This window comes from Artibeus jamaicensis, unplaced genomic scaffold, assembly GCF_021234435.1.
Source record: "Artibeus jamaicensis isolate MK-2021 breed Jamaican fruit bat unplaced genomic scaffold, CSHL_Jam_final contig_399, whole genome shotgun sequence".
Classification (NCBI taxonomy): domain Eukaryota; kingdom Metazoa; phylum Chordata; class Mammalia; order Chiroptera; family Phyllostomidae; genus Artibeus; species Artibeus jamaicensis.
The window spans coordinates 2453664-2473447 of NW_026521816.1; the positions used below are offsets into that span (position 1 = coordinate 2453664).

At 37.7% G+C, this 19784-nt stretch overlaps 1 protein-coding gene across 3 annotated transcripts in view; it reads right to left on the bottom strand.

Moving 5' to 3' along the window:
* Nucleotides 1-683: 683 nt before the first annotated feature.
* EIF2AK3 (eukaryotic translation initiation factor 2 alpha kinase 3) overlaps nt 684-19784 on the bottom strand; it is a 103780-nt gene continuing 84679 nt past the window's right edge. Inside the window, exons 14-17 of one of the 3 annotated variants that reach the window (XM_037163027.2) lie at nt 16446-16613; nt 8677-8778; nt 3309-3371; nt 684-1551 (exon numbers count right to left, since the gene is read on the bottom strand). In XM_037163027.2, the coding sequence (XP_037018922.2) occupies nt 1381-1551; nt 3309-3371; nt 8677-8778; nt 16446-16613 (504 nt within the window). In that variant the 3' untranslated portion in view covers nt 684-1380. Of the gene's footprint in view, nt 1552-3308; nt 3372-3747; nt 3868-8676; nt 8779-12710; nt 12792-16445; nt 16614-19784 lie in introns of those variants that run through there. The other 2 variants (XM_053665258.1, XR_005084937.2) reach the window with 2 other exon arrangements.

Below are 19784 nucleotides of genomic sequence, written 5' to 3' on the forward strand. Positions count from 1 at the left end.
CTAGTTTGTAACTAGTCAGCCCATCATATCAAGTGCCTTCATATGGCACATCAGACATGCTGTGATATCAACACAAGTAGCAATGCCATAGTCCTTTTCTTCAAAGTCTCCCTGTAGGGCAGGGTCCTCCTTATGTTCCCAGTCCCTGGCACAGACTAGGTGCTGAGTAAATGTCTCTAGATTAGGAGCCCAGTGAAATTTTGCAAACAACTTGGCCCTGGTCAAATTTTTGGAAAATAACAGAGAAGACACTTATTTGTAATGGATTAGAAATGAGCTTCTCTGAGGGTATGGTCATATAGTCCTATTATGTAAATTTGAAAAACTACCATTTTGGGGCTAATTCCCCCAAATAAGAGTCAACCATAAACAATAAAAGTTTTATTAAATCATTTAGACTTGAAAGAAGTCACAATAGTTAACATACTTAAATGCATTCTATATACCACCAACCCAAATGGATTGAGTTCAGAATTTTTATAAATAAAAAATAAAAAATTTTTATTTATAAAAACTTTTACATATTCACAGTGAAAAAAAAACATACTACCAATTTAGATGGTTAAACTGTTATCTATAATCAGTTTTCAGAAAGTACCAACCTACATATAAGACATGAGACACTTAAGATTTTATTAGGTTTTAAAAAGTCCATAATTAAAGAAGTTAGCTGTATGTAATACGTGATTCATTTCTTACCATGGCCCTTTTTTTAAATCCCCAAACCAGAACTTTTGACCAATTTACATAAAAAGCTTCATCCCCTTTTTTGGATATAAAGTATAAAAAGCTCTTATACTCTTCCTGGAACCATCTAAGGAATATAGCTATTTAATGCTAAAAATGCCACTATAAAACTAGCTATGGCCATAAACCACTGTACAATTTGTGCTACTTGTCCTCCAAAATAGTGCAGACTCCTAATTTACCCACCAGAGATAAAAATGGAGCCAGTTTTTTTTGAAAATCAGTTTCAAAATCACCAGTATCCCTAGAAAGCATGTTTCTAGAACAATCTAGTTACCAAAGGCAGGGATTTTCATTATTCTGTACTATAAGAATATGTCTATTAATTTTACAGATCGCTTCCACCTCCCTAGGCAAGTTTCAAGACCAACAAAGAAAAAGACCACATGTGATTCAGTGCTAATTCTCTTCTTGAGTACAGCAAAATCAAGAGTTGGCTCCAATTAGGTTATACCTCAAAATTCAGTTTAAATTTGGCTTAGAAAAGTAGTCAAAAAAACTGAGCAAAAAGAAAATTCTCAAGTCCACAATTTTGTAAAGTCACATTCCTGAGAAGTGGACTATTCCGCGTCACCCATCAGGAGTACAGGCACAACATAAGGCTAACTGCTTGGCAAAGGGCTATGGGAGTTGCTAGGTGGTCTTGAATGTTTTTGTTCCTGACGAACTCATGGAGCGAGACCTCTGCCTGAGCACTGTTTTTTCTGGAAACTCCAAGTCTTCAAATATAGCATTTTCAATGATGTCTGTGGCTTCAGGCCGATCCATGGGGGATGGAGACAGCATGTCTTTAACCACTGTATACTGAAATACAAAAATTGTTTTGTGACAAAAAGGCCAGGTTTAGACTACTAAACAGACCCCTAGTCAAGAGTCAGCAAAATTTTTCTGTAAATATATTAAGTTTGCAAGCCAGTTTCTGATACAACCTCTCTACTCTCACACTGAAGTACAAAACAGCCACGGACAGCATGTAAACAATGGGCATGGCCCATTGTTTTATCCAAAGCTTTATCACAAAACTAGGCAGCCGGCTGGAAATTGGCCTGTGGGTTGGAGCTTGCCAACAACTCGTGCTCCAAATAAATATGGACTATCTGTAGGTAATTGCTTGTTATCTAACATATAATAAAAGGTCTTAAATCACATCCTTGAGGTCTGGCTGGTGTAGCTCAGTGGACTGAGCGTGGGCCTGCGAACCAAAAAATCACGGTTTGATTCCCAGTCAAGGCACATGCCTGGGTTGCAGGCCAGTTCCCAGCAAGGACGCATGAGAGGCAACCATACATTGATATTTCTCTCCCTCTCTCTTTCCCTTCCCCTCTAAAGATAAATAAGTAAAATCTTTCAAAAAAAAATAAATCATATCCTTGAAACACAGAAATAATCTGACTAAAAACAAATTCACTAATACATGTGAAGTACAATCATCTCAATAAAAATTTCAGTTAAAATATAATAATGCCAGAGATCAGTATCTAACACCATTAAAAAAACTGAACCCCTATTAATGTAACATATTCATTTTTAAAAATATTTTATTTATTTATTTTTAGAGAGAGGGGAAGGGAAGGAGAAAGCATTGGAGAGAAACACTGTGTGCTTGCCTCTCATGTGTCCCCTACTGGGGACCTGACCTGCAACCCAGGCATGTGCCCTGACTGGGAATCAAACCAGCAACCCTTTGCTTCACAGGCCTGTGCTCAATCCACTGAGCTATACCAGCCAGGGTATAATGTAACATATTCTTATGAGCCCCCTTGAGAACTGATTCATTAAATTTGGAAAATATTTAACAAAATAATTTTTAGTAAAATATATTTTATTTAGGTTAGTGGATTCTGTATTATTATAAGATTTATTTTAATGCAATCCTCTATTGTAATACTGAAAATAAATTTAAACTTCAATTTGTGGTAACAGTCTAATTTACTTCAACTTAATTAAAGAAAATTCAAAATTCGTCAATGTATACATTTTTCAATGTTTGTGGCTGAAACATTTTATGAAATAAACAAAAGCTGCAAAAGAAAGTTCAAAGGTTCATCACACAAAATTTTCACCATTCAAGACCAGACCAGCTAAATGTCCCCTCCCCACTCTCCTGAACAATTTACCCAGAGTGGTACAACCCCAACACACACAATCAATGGGAATTATTTCCCTCTGCCCTGCAAAAAAAGCCAGTTTTTAAGATCTCTCCAAAATTCACTCAGATAAAACAATTAATGGCATGATCAGAACAGCAGCTCTGTCCCTGTAAGGGTACAGCTGTCCCTGGGAGGGCACACAGGGAGCTTGGCCTGTGTAAGGGAAAGATGGCTACAATTCGCATATAGGACTCCATGCAGCACAAGAGCACAGAAAACAAGGCCCAAGGCCCAGGGCTGAGTTCCAGTCTTCGATCTTACCGGGTACGCTCTTGGAATCAGGTCCCTTTCCTCTCTAGACCTTTGGCTTCTTCATCAATAAAATGGGACAACTGACTAAATGACTGCTAAGGACAGTACACTAAGTTCTAAATGATTCTAAAGTAAACAAAAGATGAGAATTATACAAACCTCATGAGGATATTTCTGAGTAAATAGTGGTGGAAATCTGAGATTTCTTACATCAGTTAAGATCTAAAAAAAAAAAAGAAAAGTGTTACCTTTGAATCTATTTTGATAGATCTATTTAAAGATAAAAATATTTCTGATACTTTAGAAGAGTGACTAAGGAGAAAGGGTAAATATTAAACAGATGGGAAACTTATCAATAGCTTTTACTGATGATAATCTATACATAAGTACCATCAAGTCATCGAAATCTAAAAAATAGCTCAGATATAATTATGCTTGAATCATGCATGATAGGGACAGCTGGATTTTAACTGAAAATAGACTCATTTGTATCAAAAAATCCAGTCATTTATGAATACACACTTGTGTCCTTAAGTGGATAACTTTTTCTATTAGTTTCTAATCTCTCTGCATTTGATAGAAAGAGCATACTCTTTACCTTTTGGGGGGGGGAACCAAATCAATTCTGCAAAACACTGAGTATAAAACTAAGCTTTTGAAAGTTCTCTGGGAAATTTTCAAACAAATTATTACTCTCTTTATGCTCCAGTTTCCTTATCTGCAAAACAAAGATAATAGGCCCCACTTGTAAGACTGTATTGAGAATTAAATGAGTTAATTTCAGTACCTCATTTAGCAAAGTACCCAATACTTCTTTTGTGATGATGACAAAAACCAATTTTTAGAAATAAAGCAAGCAAGTCTTTATATTTCTTAGGAAATAAACTGAAAAGGGGGAGTGGGGAGAGGTAGAAAAGAGTAAAGAGAGGAGGAATAGTAATGGAAGGAGACATGACTTGGAGTGGTGAACACAAAATACAATATACAGATGAGGTATCAAAATTGTACACCTGAAATCTATATAATTTTATTAACTAATGGCATCCCAATACATTCAATCAAAATAAAAATATAAATTTAAAAACAAAGAAAGAAATAAGCTGGAGTGTGCTTAAAAAAAGTAACAACTAGGTTGGCATTTGTTACTTCCTACTAAAACAGGAACTAGAACAATCTGTGCTACAGGACCTAGAAGGGAGAGTTTCATTACTAATAGGAAGGTCATACCAAATTAAGTGAAGATAAATGCTTGAGTCTGAACTCACTAAAGTAATGTTTAATCATATAACATTTTAAACCAAAGGTTTTTATGTTAAAACTTAAAATTGCAACAACACCATGACCATAATTCAATAGGGGAAATGGTAAGTTGTTTAAAAAAAGCATAGCATACTGGAGAAGGCTGATAAATTGGAAGTTCAAAAGTAATACCTGCTGAGCTTTGAAATACACAAATAAAAAAATAAAATGGCAAGCCACAGACTAAAACAAAGTACTCACAATACAGCTAGCTATCTGGCAAAGGACTTGAAAAGGACTGGTCAAGGTCATTGGTCATCAGGGAAATACAAACACAAACCACATTATGATTTTATTATGCCTGTACTAGAATGGCTAAAATTGTGAAGACTGAAACTTAAGTGTTGACAAGGACATGAAAGAACCAGAACTCTCATGCACTGATGGTAGGAATGCAAATGGCACTTTCTTATAAAGTTAAACCACTTACCACATAGTTTATCAATCCTACCTAGGTAAGTACCTAAGACAAATGAAAACATGTGTCTACAAAACAACTTGTTCACAAATACCCACAGTGTCTTTATTCATAAATGCTTCTCAATAGGTAAATGGATACATGAACTGTGGTACACACAATTGGAATATTACTAATAAAAAGGAAGAAACTACTGATACATCTAATAAAATGAATGAGTCCTGAAAACTTTTTGGTAAATCAAAGAAGGCAGACACAAAAGAATGTGTGTCTTGACAGATTCCATTTACATGGAGCTTTAGAAAAGACAAAGCCTGAGATGGTGGTATGGGATTGACTGGGAAGGAGAAAAGGAAGGTTTCTCAGGTGATAGAAATGTTCCATAGTTTGAATGTAGTGATGATTATATGGGTATATAAACTTGGCAAAACTCATGCAACTGTAACAAAGTGTAGCTCAATAAAGTCAATTTTAAAAAGGGCCTTGCTCAAATCACTGAATGGTCTGTTTTACATTCACTAAGAGAATTTCAGAGAGATTTTGGCTAAACATGGCAGATTTTCTGCTACATTTTCAGTAAACATTTGCACTGAAACAACTGCGAAAGAATGTGAAATACATAAATAAGTCTATAAGGATGAGAACACTGGAAGAAAAGTCAAATTTATGGAAGACAGGAAGTAGATAGAAACATAGCAACTACTTTTGCTGAAGAGAGGAAGGTAAGCAGAGCTACCTGCTGGGATAATGCAAGTGAACAGGGATAATGCAAGTGAACAGGGAGTGGACTAGCTGTGCAGAACCTGCAGGTGGTGGGGGGGAGGCCAAGGATGAGAGCAGGAAAACTATCTGCAAGTATGTATATGGAGTGATACATCCCCCTATAAACATACGAGCTTTATTTTCTGGAGAAACTGAACCAAGGAAGTCCAGACTTAGAGTCACTCAATAGAAAGGAAAGGTGTATGCTGGGGTGGGCATGGAACAGTAGGATGATCTGCATACATGCCCACCCATCCACACTCTTTCAGGATAAGGAAAGCCACTTCTCTGGAGAAAATGGTTGTTGTAGAGTAAATAAAGGTCCATAGATGCTGATATGTAGGAAGTTCTCTACCACACCCCTAGGTAAGAACTGAATTGTAGTCCTTATAGTGAAGTCCATTCTAGTGTCCATTTTAGAGCCCTATTCTTAAACATGAACAGCTAAGGACTGTTAACACGAGAAAAAAAATCGTTAAAAACACCCGAGTTAGATTTTGGTACGGAGGAAAGTGTGATTATAAAGAGGTAGTAGAAGGGAACTTTTTGTGCTGATGGAACAGTTCTGTGTCTAGACTGCAGTGGTGGCTACACAAATCTAGCACTATAAGCTATAAAGCCCTCAACATTCTGGGTAAAATTATTCCAAAACTAAAATTGAAACCTGGAAAATTTATCGATTATGTGTGAGGATGGGGAAAAAATGCATTTTCACATACTCGAGGACTCTAAAAATGTTAATCTAGAAATCTCATACATTCTTTCTGAGGAATTTATAGCAGAATGTGCTCTAGAGAAATAAAGGATAGTACAAGAAAAAGGGGAAAACATGAATCCAAGCCAGGAAGGTAAGGAAGTACATCCTTGGTTGACAATTTACAGAAGGTCTAGGGGTGGGAATCACAACAAACTGAAGGAAAACAGCTTTGAGAAGACTCCCCCCAAAAATCTACCTACCTATCTATCTATCAATCAATCAATCATCTATCTGCCTGCCTACCTACCCATTCATCTGCCCTAGTGATAGAGAAGTAAACTACATTGAAACCCAGAGGAAATATTGTTTGATATACAACAGACTTTGAACATTTATTAAAAATTACAACAGAAGTTCAGAAAACTAAGCAATTGAGAAAAGGGAATGCTTAAAAAAAAAAAAGGATTACATCAGAAAGACAAAGAGTATATTTGATCTAGCATAGAACAGTATTTTCATGGTCAAGAGAAATACTGACTTCATTTAACCAAAACTTTTCCCCACAATTACATGCTTTTCTTTATTATATTTTCAACTGAAATAAAATGCATATTAAAAATTCACTGTTTTAATCATTTTAAAGTATATAACTCAGTGATTTTTATTCTATGCATGTTTTACAACCACCACTACTATCTAATTCCAGAACATTTTGTCACCCAAAAAGAAACCCCATATTGATTAAGCAGTCACTCCCCATCCCATTCTATCCCCAAACCCCAGCAACTACTAATCTACCTGGTCTCTAAAGATTTGCCTATTCTGGATATTTAATATAAATCAATTCATACAATATTGGTCTTTTGTGTCTGGCTTCTTTCACTTAGTACAATATTTCCAAGGTTCACCTGTGTTGGAGCATAGATCAGTACTTTATTCCTTTTCATGGCTGAATCATATTCCATTGCATGGGTATACCACATTTGTTTTGCCATACATCAACTGGTTGGATTGTTTCTACCTTCTGACTATTATGAAAATGCTACTATGAACATCTGTGTACAAATTTTGGGGTACACATGCTTTCATTTCTAGGGTATATACCTAGAAGTGAAATTGCTGAATCACATGTAACTCTGTTTAACTTTTTGAGTAATTATTACAGTTTCCACTGCAGCTGCACCATTTTGAAGTCCCATCAGCAATGTATGAAGGCGCCAATTTCCCCAGATCCTTGCCAACACTTTATCTCATTGTGGTTTTGTTTTATATTTCTCTAATTAATAATGTGCTTATTGGCCATTTGTAAACTTTTCTTTGGAGAAATGTCTATTTAAGTCCTTTGCTCCTTTGCTCATTCTTTAAATTGGCCATTTGTAAACTTTTCTTTGGAGAAATGTCTATTTAAGTCCTTTGCTCCTTTGCTCATTTTTTAAATTGGACTGTTTGTCTTTTTGTTGTCAAATTGTAATAGTTCTTTATATATTCTGGATACTAGGAACTTATCAGATATATGATTCATAAATATTTTTACCCATTCTATAGACTGTATTTTTACATTCTTAAAAGGGTCCTTCGAAGCCATATGACCCTGATCCTTTAGATATGTTGGACTTTTTAATATCCCTTTCTGGAAGCTTTTAGGATGTTCTGATATTTATTCATTTTGGTAGGTCCTCTTGGTTAGAAGATATGAGTCCTTTTGCTATATATGAGACCTACATCCTCTTCTACCTGGCCAGCAATCAATAGATAAGATCTAAAACTGGTAGAGAAATGGTGATAACAGCATAAATTTTGGAAGTAGGGAAGTAAGTACTAGGGACAAGCTGAGGATTACTACTTATGAAGGGTGGGGAAGAATGTGGCAGAGGCCTATTTTTACAACATTCAGTACTATCTTTCTTAAAGAATGATCATGGTTTGAGAGGAAAAAAATAATTACACTTCGTTTTCCAGTTTTTAAGTGTATGAGTGTGTGGCCACTTGTCCTCTGGAATATTCTCCTCTGACCAACCACTGCTGCCATCACTTCCCCTCTTCCCACACCTCCATTACTATGTGGGTTCCCTAGCTTTGCACTTATTACAAACTTACTGAGTACTGAATGCTGTTGTGATGAATTTTAGTTAACAACAAGGAACAAAACAATTCAACTAAACAATTTTTGAAGACTGAGCTTTAAGTATAGGCAAGCTGTTTACAAACCCTCCCTGTGTAGCTCACGTAACTTCTTTCACTTTTACTTAACTAATCTGCTGGTATTAAGAATAACTTATTCTCCTCTAACATTCTTCTTTTGTAAATTCAAGAACACTTTTTCCACCTTTTTTGAAATGGGGAGAACTTACCCTGACTCTCTCCATCTGAGTGCCAAATGGGTACAACAACTCAAACAGGATGAGGCCTAAAGAAAAGATGTCCACTTTATGAGAGTAGTTGTTTCCATAAATCTGAAATCCCATATAAAGAAGAAGTAATTAGAAAAATATTAAGAGATAATATAATTGATAACGATATTGAATGTAATTGATAATATGGCATTGGTGAATCCCAAAGTTAACTTAGTCACCTAATGGTTTAAATATATCTGTGAAAATGTTAACAAAGAGTTAATCTTGTAAGCCTCTTTTCTTCAACTCACTAGAGCAGGAGTAATTAAACTACTCAACATCACAGAAGGAAAGCCCAGGAATACCTCTGAGATATGCATCAGGTCTGGCAGAAACCTGGAGCCTTGCAATGCTAAAAAAAGTTTGTGGGAGCTGATGAAAACTGCTCAACTACCCGAGGTGAAGTTTTTCAAAGTGAACACTATCTAAGGCAGATCTCTCATTTCTAATCATTTAGCCCTCACCTATTTTTACGAGAAAATCTTCATTACTCCAACCCACTAATCAACTGTGGTTAGTCCTCATTATGGCACTTAATTATGGATCACTTTGCACTCTTACTTGTAGTTTTCATGTACATATTTCCTGTTCTTCACAACTAGAGATGAAGTCCTGGAGGGAAGGGAACTGCTTCTTTTGTATTATCACAACCCAGCACTGATATAGACAAGCCCTTCAGTAAGTGCTTATTTATTAAAATAAACAGGTAAGTTATAACCCAAATACTCTCACAGCAAAGCCTCATTCAAATTAAAAGTGACCTAGTAAAAACCTTTTTATTTGTGGAAATTACTTCAGGCACATAACTTGACATTTGGCAAAACTAAAAAAAGAGTGTCACTCTGGAAGCACCATACCAGCATTTCTTCACTGGGGAGTCACAGGTAGTAGCCAGGATGACAAACCCTCCACAACCTCCTCTCTAAACAGCACTTGATACCTATCCCCCTGGTTACTCCCACAAGCTGCCTGCCTCTGTGCTTACAGAATATAAAACATCAGATGAAAAGTCATCTCAAAGTCGGCATCAGCTACATCATCTTCCTCTCTTCCCTTACTTCTTATCCCTGGGCTTACAGGGTATAGTGATGAAAAGGACACCCTCATACAATATTTGGAGAATATAAACTAACATACCTTTATAAAAAGCAACTGGCAATAAAGTTTACTCCCACTTGATGGCCCTAATTAATTCCATCCACACTAGGGTAGATGGAAATGGGGACAGATATTTGTGCACAGGGCTAGTTATCTAAATGATATTCCCAACAGCAGAAGTTCCAAGTAACTAAAATGTCCAAAACAAATATTGAATAAATTGCTTAACAGAAATAATATATAGCCAAAAAGGCTTTATAAGAATATTAATACTATGGGAAATGCTTACATTTTAACATTATATCCAAAAATTTACACATAGAATATCAATTGTTTTCCAAAATAAGGTACATATGAAAATGTTATAAGATGTATATGTGTATGTGTACTTCATAAAAGGAAATAAGTAACCACTACTAATGGATTAGAGGTTTAGTAAGTGATTTTCAGTTTTCTTTATACATTCCTATATTTCCCATATTCCCTACAAAGAGAATAGATTAACATATGAGGGGAAAAGCATTATTAAGTACTTTTAAAAACAAATGTAGTTTCATGATTACATGTAAAATAATCTTTACAAAACATCTAAAAAATAAGTGAAAATAAATATCAAAGAAAAGGGCAGAATATAATACACCCTTTCAGAGTTTAACTTGATTGTTTTAGAATTGTGTAATCCTAGAACTTGGGCTGTAGTATTTCCTGGTAATTACACTAAGAACAAAGTGTGGTCTCTGCTCATTTTCTCCTAGAAAGAAAATTAAGAGCTTTGATAAAAAAATATTTTGAAACAATATCTTAGTACTGCTTCTGAGGCTTGAGAAAGATATTTCATATAACCAAAGTACTTTGACTTTTGAAAGTGACATTTAATAAAGTGACAGTTTCCATATTTAAGAATACTGAAGAACGATAAGGTTTAAGAAAATTAAGACTGTCCATTTTAACTACCTGATTTTAACTATCATACACTGCCATAACAAAACTTCTATATCTACCCTTAATTTTTTAGTATCTTCAATAATTACAAATATGGTATCACCTGTTGTCAATCTCTTCCTTTCTTAATTTCTTAGATGGCAAACCTTAACTCCAACAAATACACACACGTGTATACACACACACATACATTAGCCACAAGCCAAAATAGCACAGCAGTGTGTGTATGTGGTGGCCATGACTGTCCACCTGGTGTTTATTCACAGATACTCACATTCACTTTCCCAACAAACATTTATGCTGAATTCTAGGCATTGTTTTTAGGTGTTGGGTTAAAGTTAAAAAAAAAACAACAAAAAAAAGAAGGTCCCTTTCTGATAGCTTATTATTTTAGAGGGGAAGCAAAATACTTACTTTTAGAGAATTAAAAATGCTACGAGAATAAACAGTATAACATGAGAGATCCTGAAAGGGAGTGGAGGGAGAGTCATCTATTTCACACAGGGTTTGGGGAGGTGGGGACTCCATCTAGTGAGCCCTTCACAGGTACATGCATACAGGTAGAATTCCTTTCATTTAGTCATTCCTATTTTGTTGTCACAATACTTCCCAAGTGTGAAGGTGTATTTCCAGCCTCTTAAATAATGGTGAGTCAAAATATAATGCTATTAAAATATAGTTTATTATCAATTCTGATACATGCCTATGGAGAAATACTGAAAAACAGAGAAAAGTCCAAAATACCATTCAAAGCTCCTACACAGAAGCAGTGACGGTTGATATTTGATGGCTCTTACTTCCTACCTTTTTTCATATGGATATTAAATACATATTTACAGTACTTTGGTATTTCATACAGTTTTAATTTCTCCTGTTTCCAGGTTATGGCTACCATTACTTGACTAGGATCATTGAATTGCTTGGGCTAATAGATTTCTTTTTTCACTCAAGCCAGTTTAGATACTTTTGGTTGCAAATGATCTACTATGTATAATAAATTTCTTATAAATTAACATCTCTGCCAGTATTACTTTTAATTCCTAAATTTATTTGTGGTTTTCCTCTTTTAAGTGGATTGCTAGGGAGGATTACCTTTTCCACTTAAAACTTAAAATCTACCATAATGCTGTTTCACTGTTTCATCAGCATGAGTTGTTATTCCTGTTTACATCCTGCAGAATGTTAACATCCTACAGAGCGGAATGCTATATCACTCATACAGTATTATATAATGAAAGCCTTTCAAATAAATTTATCTCCAAATAGAATGCTGATAGCTTTCTGTGAATTTCAATATTTTTTCATTTATTTCATTGTTTTCTTTTTTATTGTTTTTAAATTTATTTTATTACTGTTTTTAGAGAGAGAAAAGGGGAAAGAGAAACATCGGTTTGTTGTTCTACTTATTTATGCATTCCTTGGTTGATTACTATATGTGCCCTGATGGGTGACTGAACCCACAACCTTGGAATATCAGGAAGATGCTCTAACCAACTGAGCTACCTGGCCAGGGCCTCTTTCATTCTTTTCTTATTATTTTGCATAAGCATTTTTATTTTATCATTCACCCAATAGGTACTTAGGAAGGTGTTTTAAATTTACATTAGCCTAAACAAACAAAAACCGAAAATCAAAACAAACCACTATCACCTTTTTAAAACTGTGTTGTGATTATAGTGAAACAGTCACAAGTTCTATTTTCAAATACACTGATGTTTCTTTGTGGTCTAGAAGTCTGAAATGAAAGTATATCTTACTTTAATTTGTTTATCAATAAATGCTCAAATACTGACTATAAATAAGGCCTAGTATACTTTTCATCTAGCTTCCCTGGATGGGTAAAAGATCCATTCAAAGTGCAGAATGGCCCATTCCGACATGATTCACTTGGTTGGAGCATCATCCTATACACCAAAAGGCTAGGGGTTTTGAGTTGCAGTCAGGGCACATACCTAGGTTGTGGCTTCAGTCCCTGTCTGGGCATGTATGTGAGGCAACCAATCGATGTTTCTCTCTCACATCAATGTTTCTCTCTAAAAATCAATAAGCATATTAATTTTTTAAATTAAAAAAAGTGTAAAATAAAATAAGGATATTTAACAGAGTAGGAAACATTCAATGATATGGTTCTAGACTACACAGGACAAATGGCTTTTAAGAAGCTGTCACCTACTGAATTTTGACTCACTATCAAAGAATACTCATAATTACCTGAAAATTCTATTAAAACATTCCTCCCTTTCCAACTACATACTTTTGTGAGGTCAGATTTTCTTCATTCACTTCAGACAAAATAACAGACTATAACAAACTGAATGAAAAGCACATATGAGAATCTAGGTCTTTTAAATCAAATATTAAAGAGATTTATAAAAATGTAAATGAATGCCATTCTTCTCACCAATTTTTTCAGGGAGAGGGATATTTATCATAAAAATATCCTTACGATGAGATAGGTTTAATATTACTATTAATTGAATCAATGAAATTTTATAAATTTTTCAGTTTTAATCTCTAATATGGCAAATACTGATAAATAAAATCTCATAAGAAAAACTCTTAGGCTCTCAATCATGTTTACAAGTATAAATAGGTACTGAGACCATAAAGTTTGAGAATGGCTGATAAGCACAGATAAGCTTGTACGTATCATTAGCCTGGTGGTGGATGGGCATGCTCCTCCAAAGCTCCCAGGACACCCTGCTCCCACCACTCTTCCAATCTCCGTCCTGTTCCATTGGCGACTAAACATCCCACAAGGCAAGATATTCCAGTCTATCAACCTTTATTTACTGCCCTAGTACATTCTGAAAGTTGCTGTTGAAAACTGCTCTGCCTGGTTTCAGGAGTTGTAACTACCTGCCATGGCTAAGGCTGAGTGAGCGACCTCTGGAATGCGAGCCACTAAAGAGACAAAGCTTGTCTCTAGTAGGAAACGCTGTCTCTGCTTTCTCCCACTGCCCCCAAAGCAGTTAGTCCATAATAGGTAAGACTCCTCAGAGGAGGGGCAACCTAAGCCAGACATGATCATGTGGGAGGTCATCATGGAAGAACTTGGGGGGGGGCCTGCAACAAAGAGGGAGTGATGAACCCTTGTCCCCTGGCTATTCTGACATAGCCCGAGTCCCCATTTCCTCTGGGAGAAGACCTTCCTGGCTCTAATCCACTTAAGCCTGAAAACCTGTGATGGGGGAGGCGGTGCAGCCTCTTACCAGCTAGAGCAGGATCCAGAGTGGGATCCAGAGCAGGATCCGGGGTGATCAGGCATAAGAAAGAGTTCCTAAAAGTCCTGTGAAGCCTGCTTTGCTAACAGTGCTTTCATTCATATGTTAAGTGTCCAAGCAGGAAATGAGTATGTCTCCCAAAGTTTCTGCAACCCCCTTTCCTGACAGACTCTGACTCACACTAAGCCCTCAGATTTCTTTGAAATATTATCTACTGTTTGATCCTTACTGCCTGTATTCCTGTGTATTACAACCTAATAAAAGCCCCTGGAGGAAGGGGCTCCTGGCCTTTTTCCTCTGAGAAATTGGCCACCTCTCCTCCCCAAGCAGATCATGTCTTGGTAGTGCTTTTATCCATGGTAGATGGAGGGACCTGAGGGCAAAGCCACCCCCACAAGTTGCCTTTGAATTATTATAGGGCACAGCCCAGTACAGTACCTCTGACTCTTCCTGGCTTTGAATATAGTTCCTATACAGTTCACACAAGGTGAAGTGGAATTAAGTTTAGGAGAGGGCATTCAAAGTCTCTTTATAAATTTATGGTTGCTTTCAGGTTCTGGTTCAGAGGATGGGCATGTTTTATGAATGATGAGTGTTGTTTTAATTCATTCCAATTCAAGTTGTAGAAACTGACCCTAGCTGTGTTGCCTGTGCAACAAACACTACCACCAGTTTTCATACTTTTCAAATTTCATTTTATTGGGTATTTTAAGTAGAATATAGATGGCAAGTCATGGGGGATATCTGGCTTGCTGTCATGCTAAAAATCTATTTTCTTTTTATTTTATTTCATTGATTATGCCATTACAGTTGTTCTATTCCCCTCCCCCTTTGGTTTATGACCACGTGTCTCAAGTTCTTTAGATTCTATATTTCCCCTACTATTCTTGCCCTACCCCTTATCTATTTTCTATCTACGGTCTATGCTACTTATTTTCTGTACCTTCTCCCCCCTCTCCTTCTCCCACTCCCCTGTTGCTACCCCTTCATGTGATCTTCATTTCTATGGTTTGCTCCTGATCTAGCTGTCCTCTTAGTTTGCTTTTGCTTTAGGTGTGGTTCTTAATAACTGTGTGTTTGCTGTCCTTTCACTGTTCATCTTTTTTATCTTCTTTTTCTTAGGTAAGTCCCTTTAACATTTCATATAATAAGGGCTTGGTGATGATGAATTCCTTGAACTTGATCTTATCTGAGAAGCACTTTATCTGCCCTTCCATTATAAATGAAAGCTTTGCTGGATAGAGCAATCTTGGTTGTAGGTCTTTGGATTTCATGACTTGGAATACTTCTTTCCAGCCCCTTCTTGCCTGTAAAGTCTCTTTTGAGAAATCAGCTGACAGTCTGATGGGGACTCCTTTGTAGGTGACTGTCCCCTTATCTCTTGCTGCTTCTAGGATTCTCTCCTTCATTTGAATCTTGGGTAATGTAATTATGATGTGCATTGGTGTGTTCCTTCTTGGGTCCAACTGCTTTGGGCCTCTCTGAGCTTCCTGGATTTCCTGGAAGTCTATTTCCTTTGCCAGAATGGGAAAGTTCTTCTTTATTATTTGTTCAAATAAGGTTTCCACTTGTGGCTGTTCCTCTTCCCCTTGTGATACCTCTATAATTCGGATGTTGGAGCGTTTAAAGATGTCCTGAAGGTTCCTTAGCTTCTCCTCAGTTTTTTGAATTCTTGTTTCTTCATATTTTTGTTTGGTCATTTTCTTCTTCCTTCTGGTCCTCTCCCTTGATCTGAGTCCCAGTTTTCTTTCCATCACTATTGGTTTCCTGTGTATTTCCCTTCATTTCAATTAGTTTAGCCTTCATATGTTCCTCTAATTTGTGGCTAAAATCAACCAGTTCTGTGAGCATCCTGATCATCAGTGTTTTGAACTGTGCCTCTGATAGTTTGGCAATTTCTTGTTCACTTACATTTATGGGCTCTGGGGCTCTGAGTTCTTCTTGAGCCATGTTTTGATCTGTTCGCGCCTGTTACATATGAGGAGAGGAGCCTTAGATGTTCACCAGGGCAGGGCCACCCAGGTCACTGGTTTGTGATGCTGTATGTGGGGGCGGGGTCAGAGAGGGACAATAGCAGTCCCCTCTTCTCCTTCCCACCCCTGGGGTCTGCCTGGTCTGTCTCACTGCTCGCTCCTTCACTGGTTTATCTGCGTGCAAATGTGTGACCGCGGTCAGCCAGCAGCCTTGCACCTTCACTGGGTCTGCCCATCGCTACCCCACACCTGGGATTTGCCCTTGGCTGTGTGGGTTGGGAGATCTTTTTTGCCCGACCTGCTCCACTGCTGGCTCCACCCCTCTTACTGGTCTAGCTGAGTGGTTTGGCTGCATTTATTGTTGCTAAAACTTTGTTGTTTTTAGATTTGGTTGTGCAAGAAGGGAAAGTGTTTTCACCTACGCCTCCATCTTGGCGGAAGTCCATTAAAAATATACTTTCAATTAAGAAGGAAAACAATAAAACCTCACCTGCTCTGGGCTCATATACAGTTTGGTCCCTACTTGTCCTGTGTGTCTCGCATATGCTGGCATTGGAGTCAGAACCATCTGTTCTTCCTCATCTTGGTCCATTGCTGTCACTAATCCAAAGTCTCCAACCTTGACCACGTTGTCCACTGTAAAGAATATGTTGGAAGGCTGGAAAAAAACAAAACAGACAAAAGCACAATGGATGTGTACCGACAGGAGAGCAGTGAAGGGAATTTATTAAAATGACAACAGAAAGTAAATACAAGAAACTAGATATTTTCAAACATGTTTCCCTTTAAAATGACCTAATATGAAAATAAGAACAATCTTTCCATGCCAGACAAGTACTGTGAGTAAACAAAATGGAAGGGTAGCAGAGGGAGTTAGAATTTACATTTAGCCATTTAGATCATGAGTTAGCAAACAGCATCTGTTTCAACCCTTAGAGATTCACAGTACCTAGGGCCTGGGGTACTTAATGCTCAATCCTACTAGTCTATACATTTTCTCTCTGTCAAGCTTCTCTATATTTATGACTGAAGCCATGCTTATAATAATAGTAAAAATAATAGCAAATGCATATATACCACTTAAAATAAGCCAAAAGCCATTCTAATCTATTTACCACTGTCAATTCGCAACCTTATTAGTTCTATTAGTCCTTCCTTGGACTAACAGATTAGTTCTATTAGTCCTTCCTTGGACTAATAGATTAGTTCTACTAGTCCTTCCTTGTTCAATTTTCTGTAGTTTGGCTGCATTTATTGTTGCTAAAACTTTGTTGTTTTTAGATTTGGTTGTGCGAGAAGGGAAAGTGTTTCCACATATAAGAGTCCTAATAAGGACTCTTATTAGTTCTATTAGTCCTTCCTTTTACAGATGTGAAAACAGAGGCCCAGAGAAGTGCAGTAAATGGCCCAATATTAGCCAGGTAATAGTAGGTGCTAAAGCAGGGATTCAAACTCAGGCAGTCTGATTCTAGGAGAAAAGGATGTCAGCTGCCTTACCACAGGTCCAGCAGTCATTGTAGTTTGTGCCCTATGGTAGCAATCACTACTATTTGATAAATGAATGAAACAGACTGATACTCGGTTTATGTCTGAGAGAGACAAGTAGGCTATCAAGGAGAATAAGAGCTCATAACTATAACCTTGTGCTGCCTCTTCTAATATCCATATGCTTCCATGTATTCTAAGACCTCTGTCCCAAGTTATAAACTCTCATGTACAACTGTTTAAAAGATATAGGTAACCAAATTTCTCATGGGCCACTTAAAGTCCATCCTTTACATGAAATATATCTTCCCTCAGAGCCTACTCTAACCTCTGTTCACATGACCACCATTCATAGACCTAAGGAAAAAGAAAGCCATTTAGCTCATGAAACTGAATTTCATCAATCTTCAAATTCTGCCAGACAAATAACATTTTATTCCCAAACTCCAAAATGACAGTATACAATTTTGACTAATAAACTTACTGCACACAACCAAAGTCTATAGTAATAACCTTCCATTCTCCCACAAATAACCTTACATGAGAAACAAAAATAAACTATGCTACCTTAAATTTCACAATTCCTCTGCCTGCCATAATCTAGTGTTATTTACTGAACACTGCAATAGACTTTCAAAATTTATTTATTTTTAATGTTTAGGCTCTCTAGCATCTATTCCCCTGTACTTCCACTAGAAGTATCCTGACTTGACTTTGGGAACTCTCTTCTTCCCAGCTATGCAGCAAACCCATGGCTGCATAAAGCAATCAGCATAATCCCATCCCCTGGTCAGGACACTGGTTTAGGGATAAGTATGTGTCCTTGGTTTATCAATTGGTAGGAAACTCAGAACTTCCAGTCAATGGTGGGGGAGAAGAGATACTTTTCTCCCTTATTCCCTATCTCATCACTCCAAAGACTTAAAATGTGTAGCCCTGGGACTTCCAGTCAAGATGGTGGCGTAAGCAGACATGGCTCATCTCTTTGCACAACCATATCAAAATTACAACTAAAATATAGGACAGCCATCACTCAGAAATCAAGTTAAATGGAAGTCTGACAATTACGGAATTAAAGAAACCACATTCATCCAGACAAGTAGGAGGGGTGCAGAAGTGGAAAGTGCTGGCCCCACACCCACATGGAAAAAAATTTGTGAGCAATATCTCAGGAGCAAGGAGTCCCAGACCCATCCTAGGACCTCCAGCCCAGGATTCCAGTGCCAAGAAGTAAGTCCCACAACTTCTGGCTGTGAAAACCAGAGGGGATTGAGTTCTTGGCAGAAATTGCTAGAGCCCCAAGCAATTCCTCTTAAAGAACTCACAAAGGACTCACCTATTCAGACTTACCCTCTCTGAACTCTAGCACCAGGACCGCAGCTGGAAAGGCATCAGTGGTATACAGGGAAAAACTGAAGTGTCTGGCATCAAGGTGAGCAGAGGCCATTGTCCCTTTGTTAACCCTTCCCCCACAGAGCAGGTAACCTGGTGCCATCCCTGAGACTCCATCAACCCAGCTAACACTGTGCAACCTAGCTTGGAGATCTCCAGAGGCTCCACCCAATTTACGGGTCCACCTAAACTGCTATTCCATAAGAATGGCTGGCCTTGACTCCTAAATCCTATCAAACAAGCAACGGTTGGCTTCAGTGAGCCCTCGCTACAGCCAGATTAGAATCACAGGTTGGTTTTACCTGGGAATGTCCAAACCCAGCACAAGTAACAATTACCTCAGACTGCTTTAAACCTCCGGCCTGGTGCCCTGGGCAAAACACAGGTGGGAGCTGACCTTGGCCTGCGCCACCCAGGAAACCCAGGGCCAACACACCCAGTGGACAACTACAGATTACCTCAGAGTACCACCACCCTGCCCCCACCCTACACAGCTGACCCTCCATGGAAGGTAGAGGTTGGTGGTCAGTGGTCACAGCTAGCTTTTGCAGCTGACTGGTCTGAGTAAATCTCTCCCACTGACCTGCCAAAAGCAACCAAGGATCAACTACAAGAAGACAGTGTACTCAGCCCACACAAAGGGTGTACCTCGAGCACCCAGCTTGGGTGATAGGGGAGGCTTTACCACTGGACCCTACAAGATACCTACTACATCAGGCCACAGTGCTAAGACACAGAGTCAAAGCTCCTCTACCTAATACATTGAAACAAACACCGGGAGGCTGCCAGAATGAGGAGATAAACATGGCCCAAATGAAAGAACAGATCAAAACTCCAGAAAAGACCCAGTCAGGGCATGCATGAGAAGCAACCATACATTGATATTTCTCTCTCTCCTTTCCTTCTAAAGATAAATTAAAAAAACAAAAACAAAAAACCTCCAGAAAAGAAA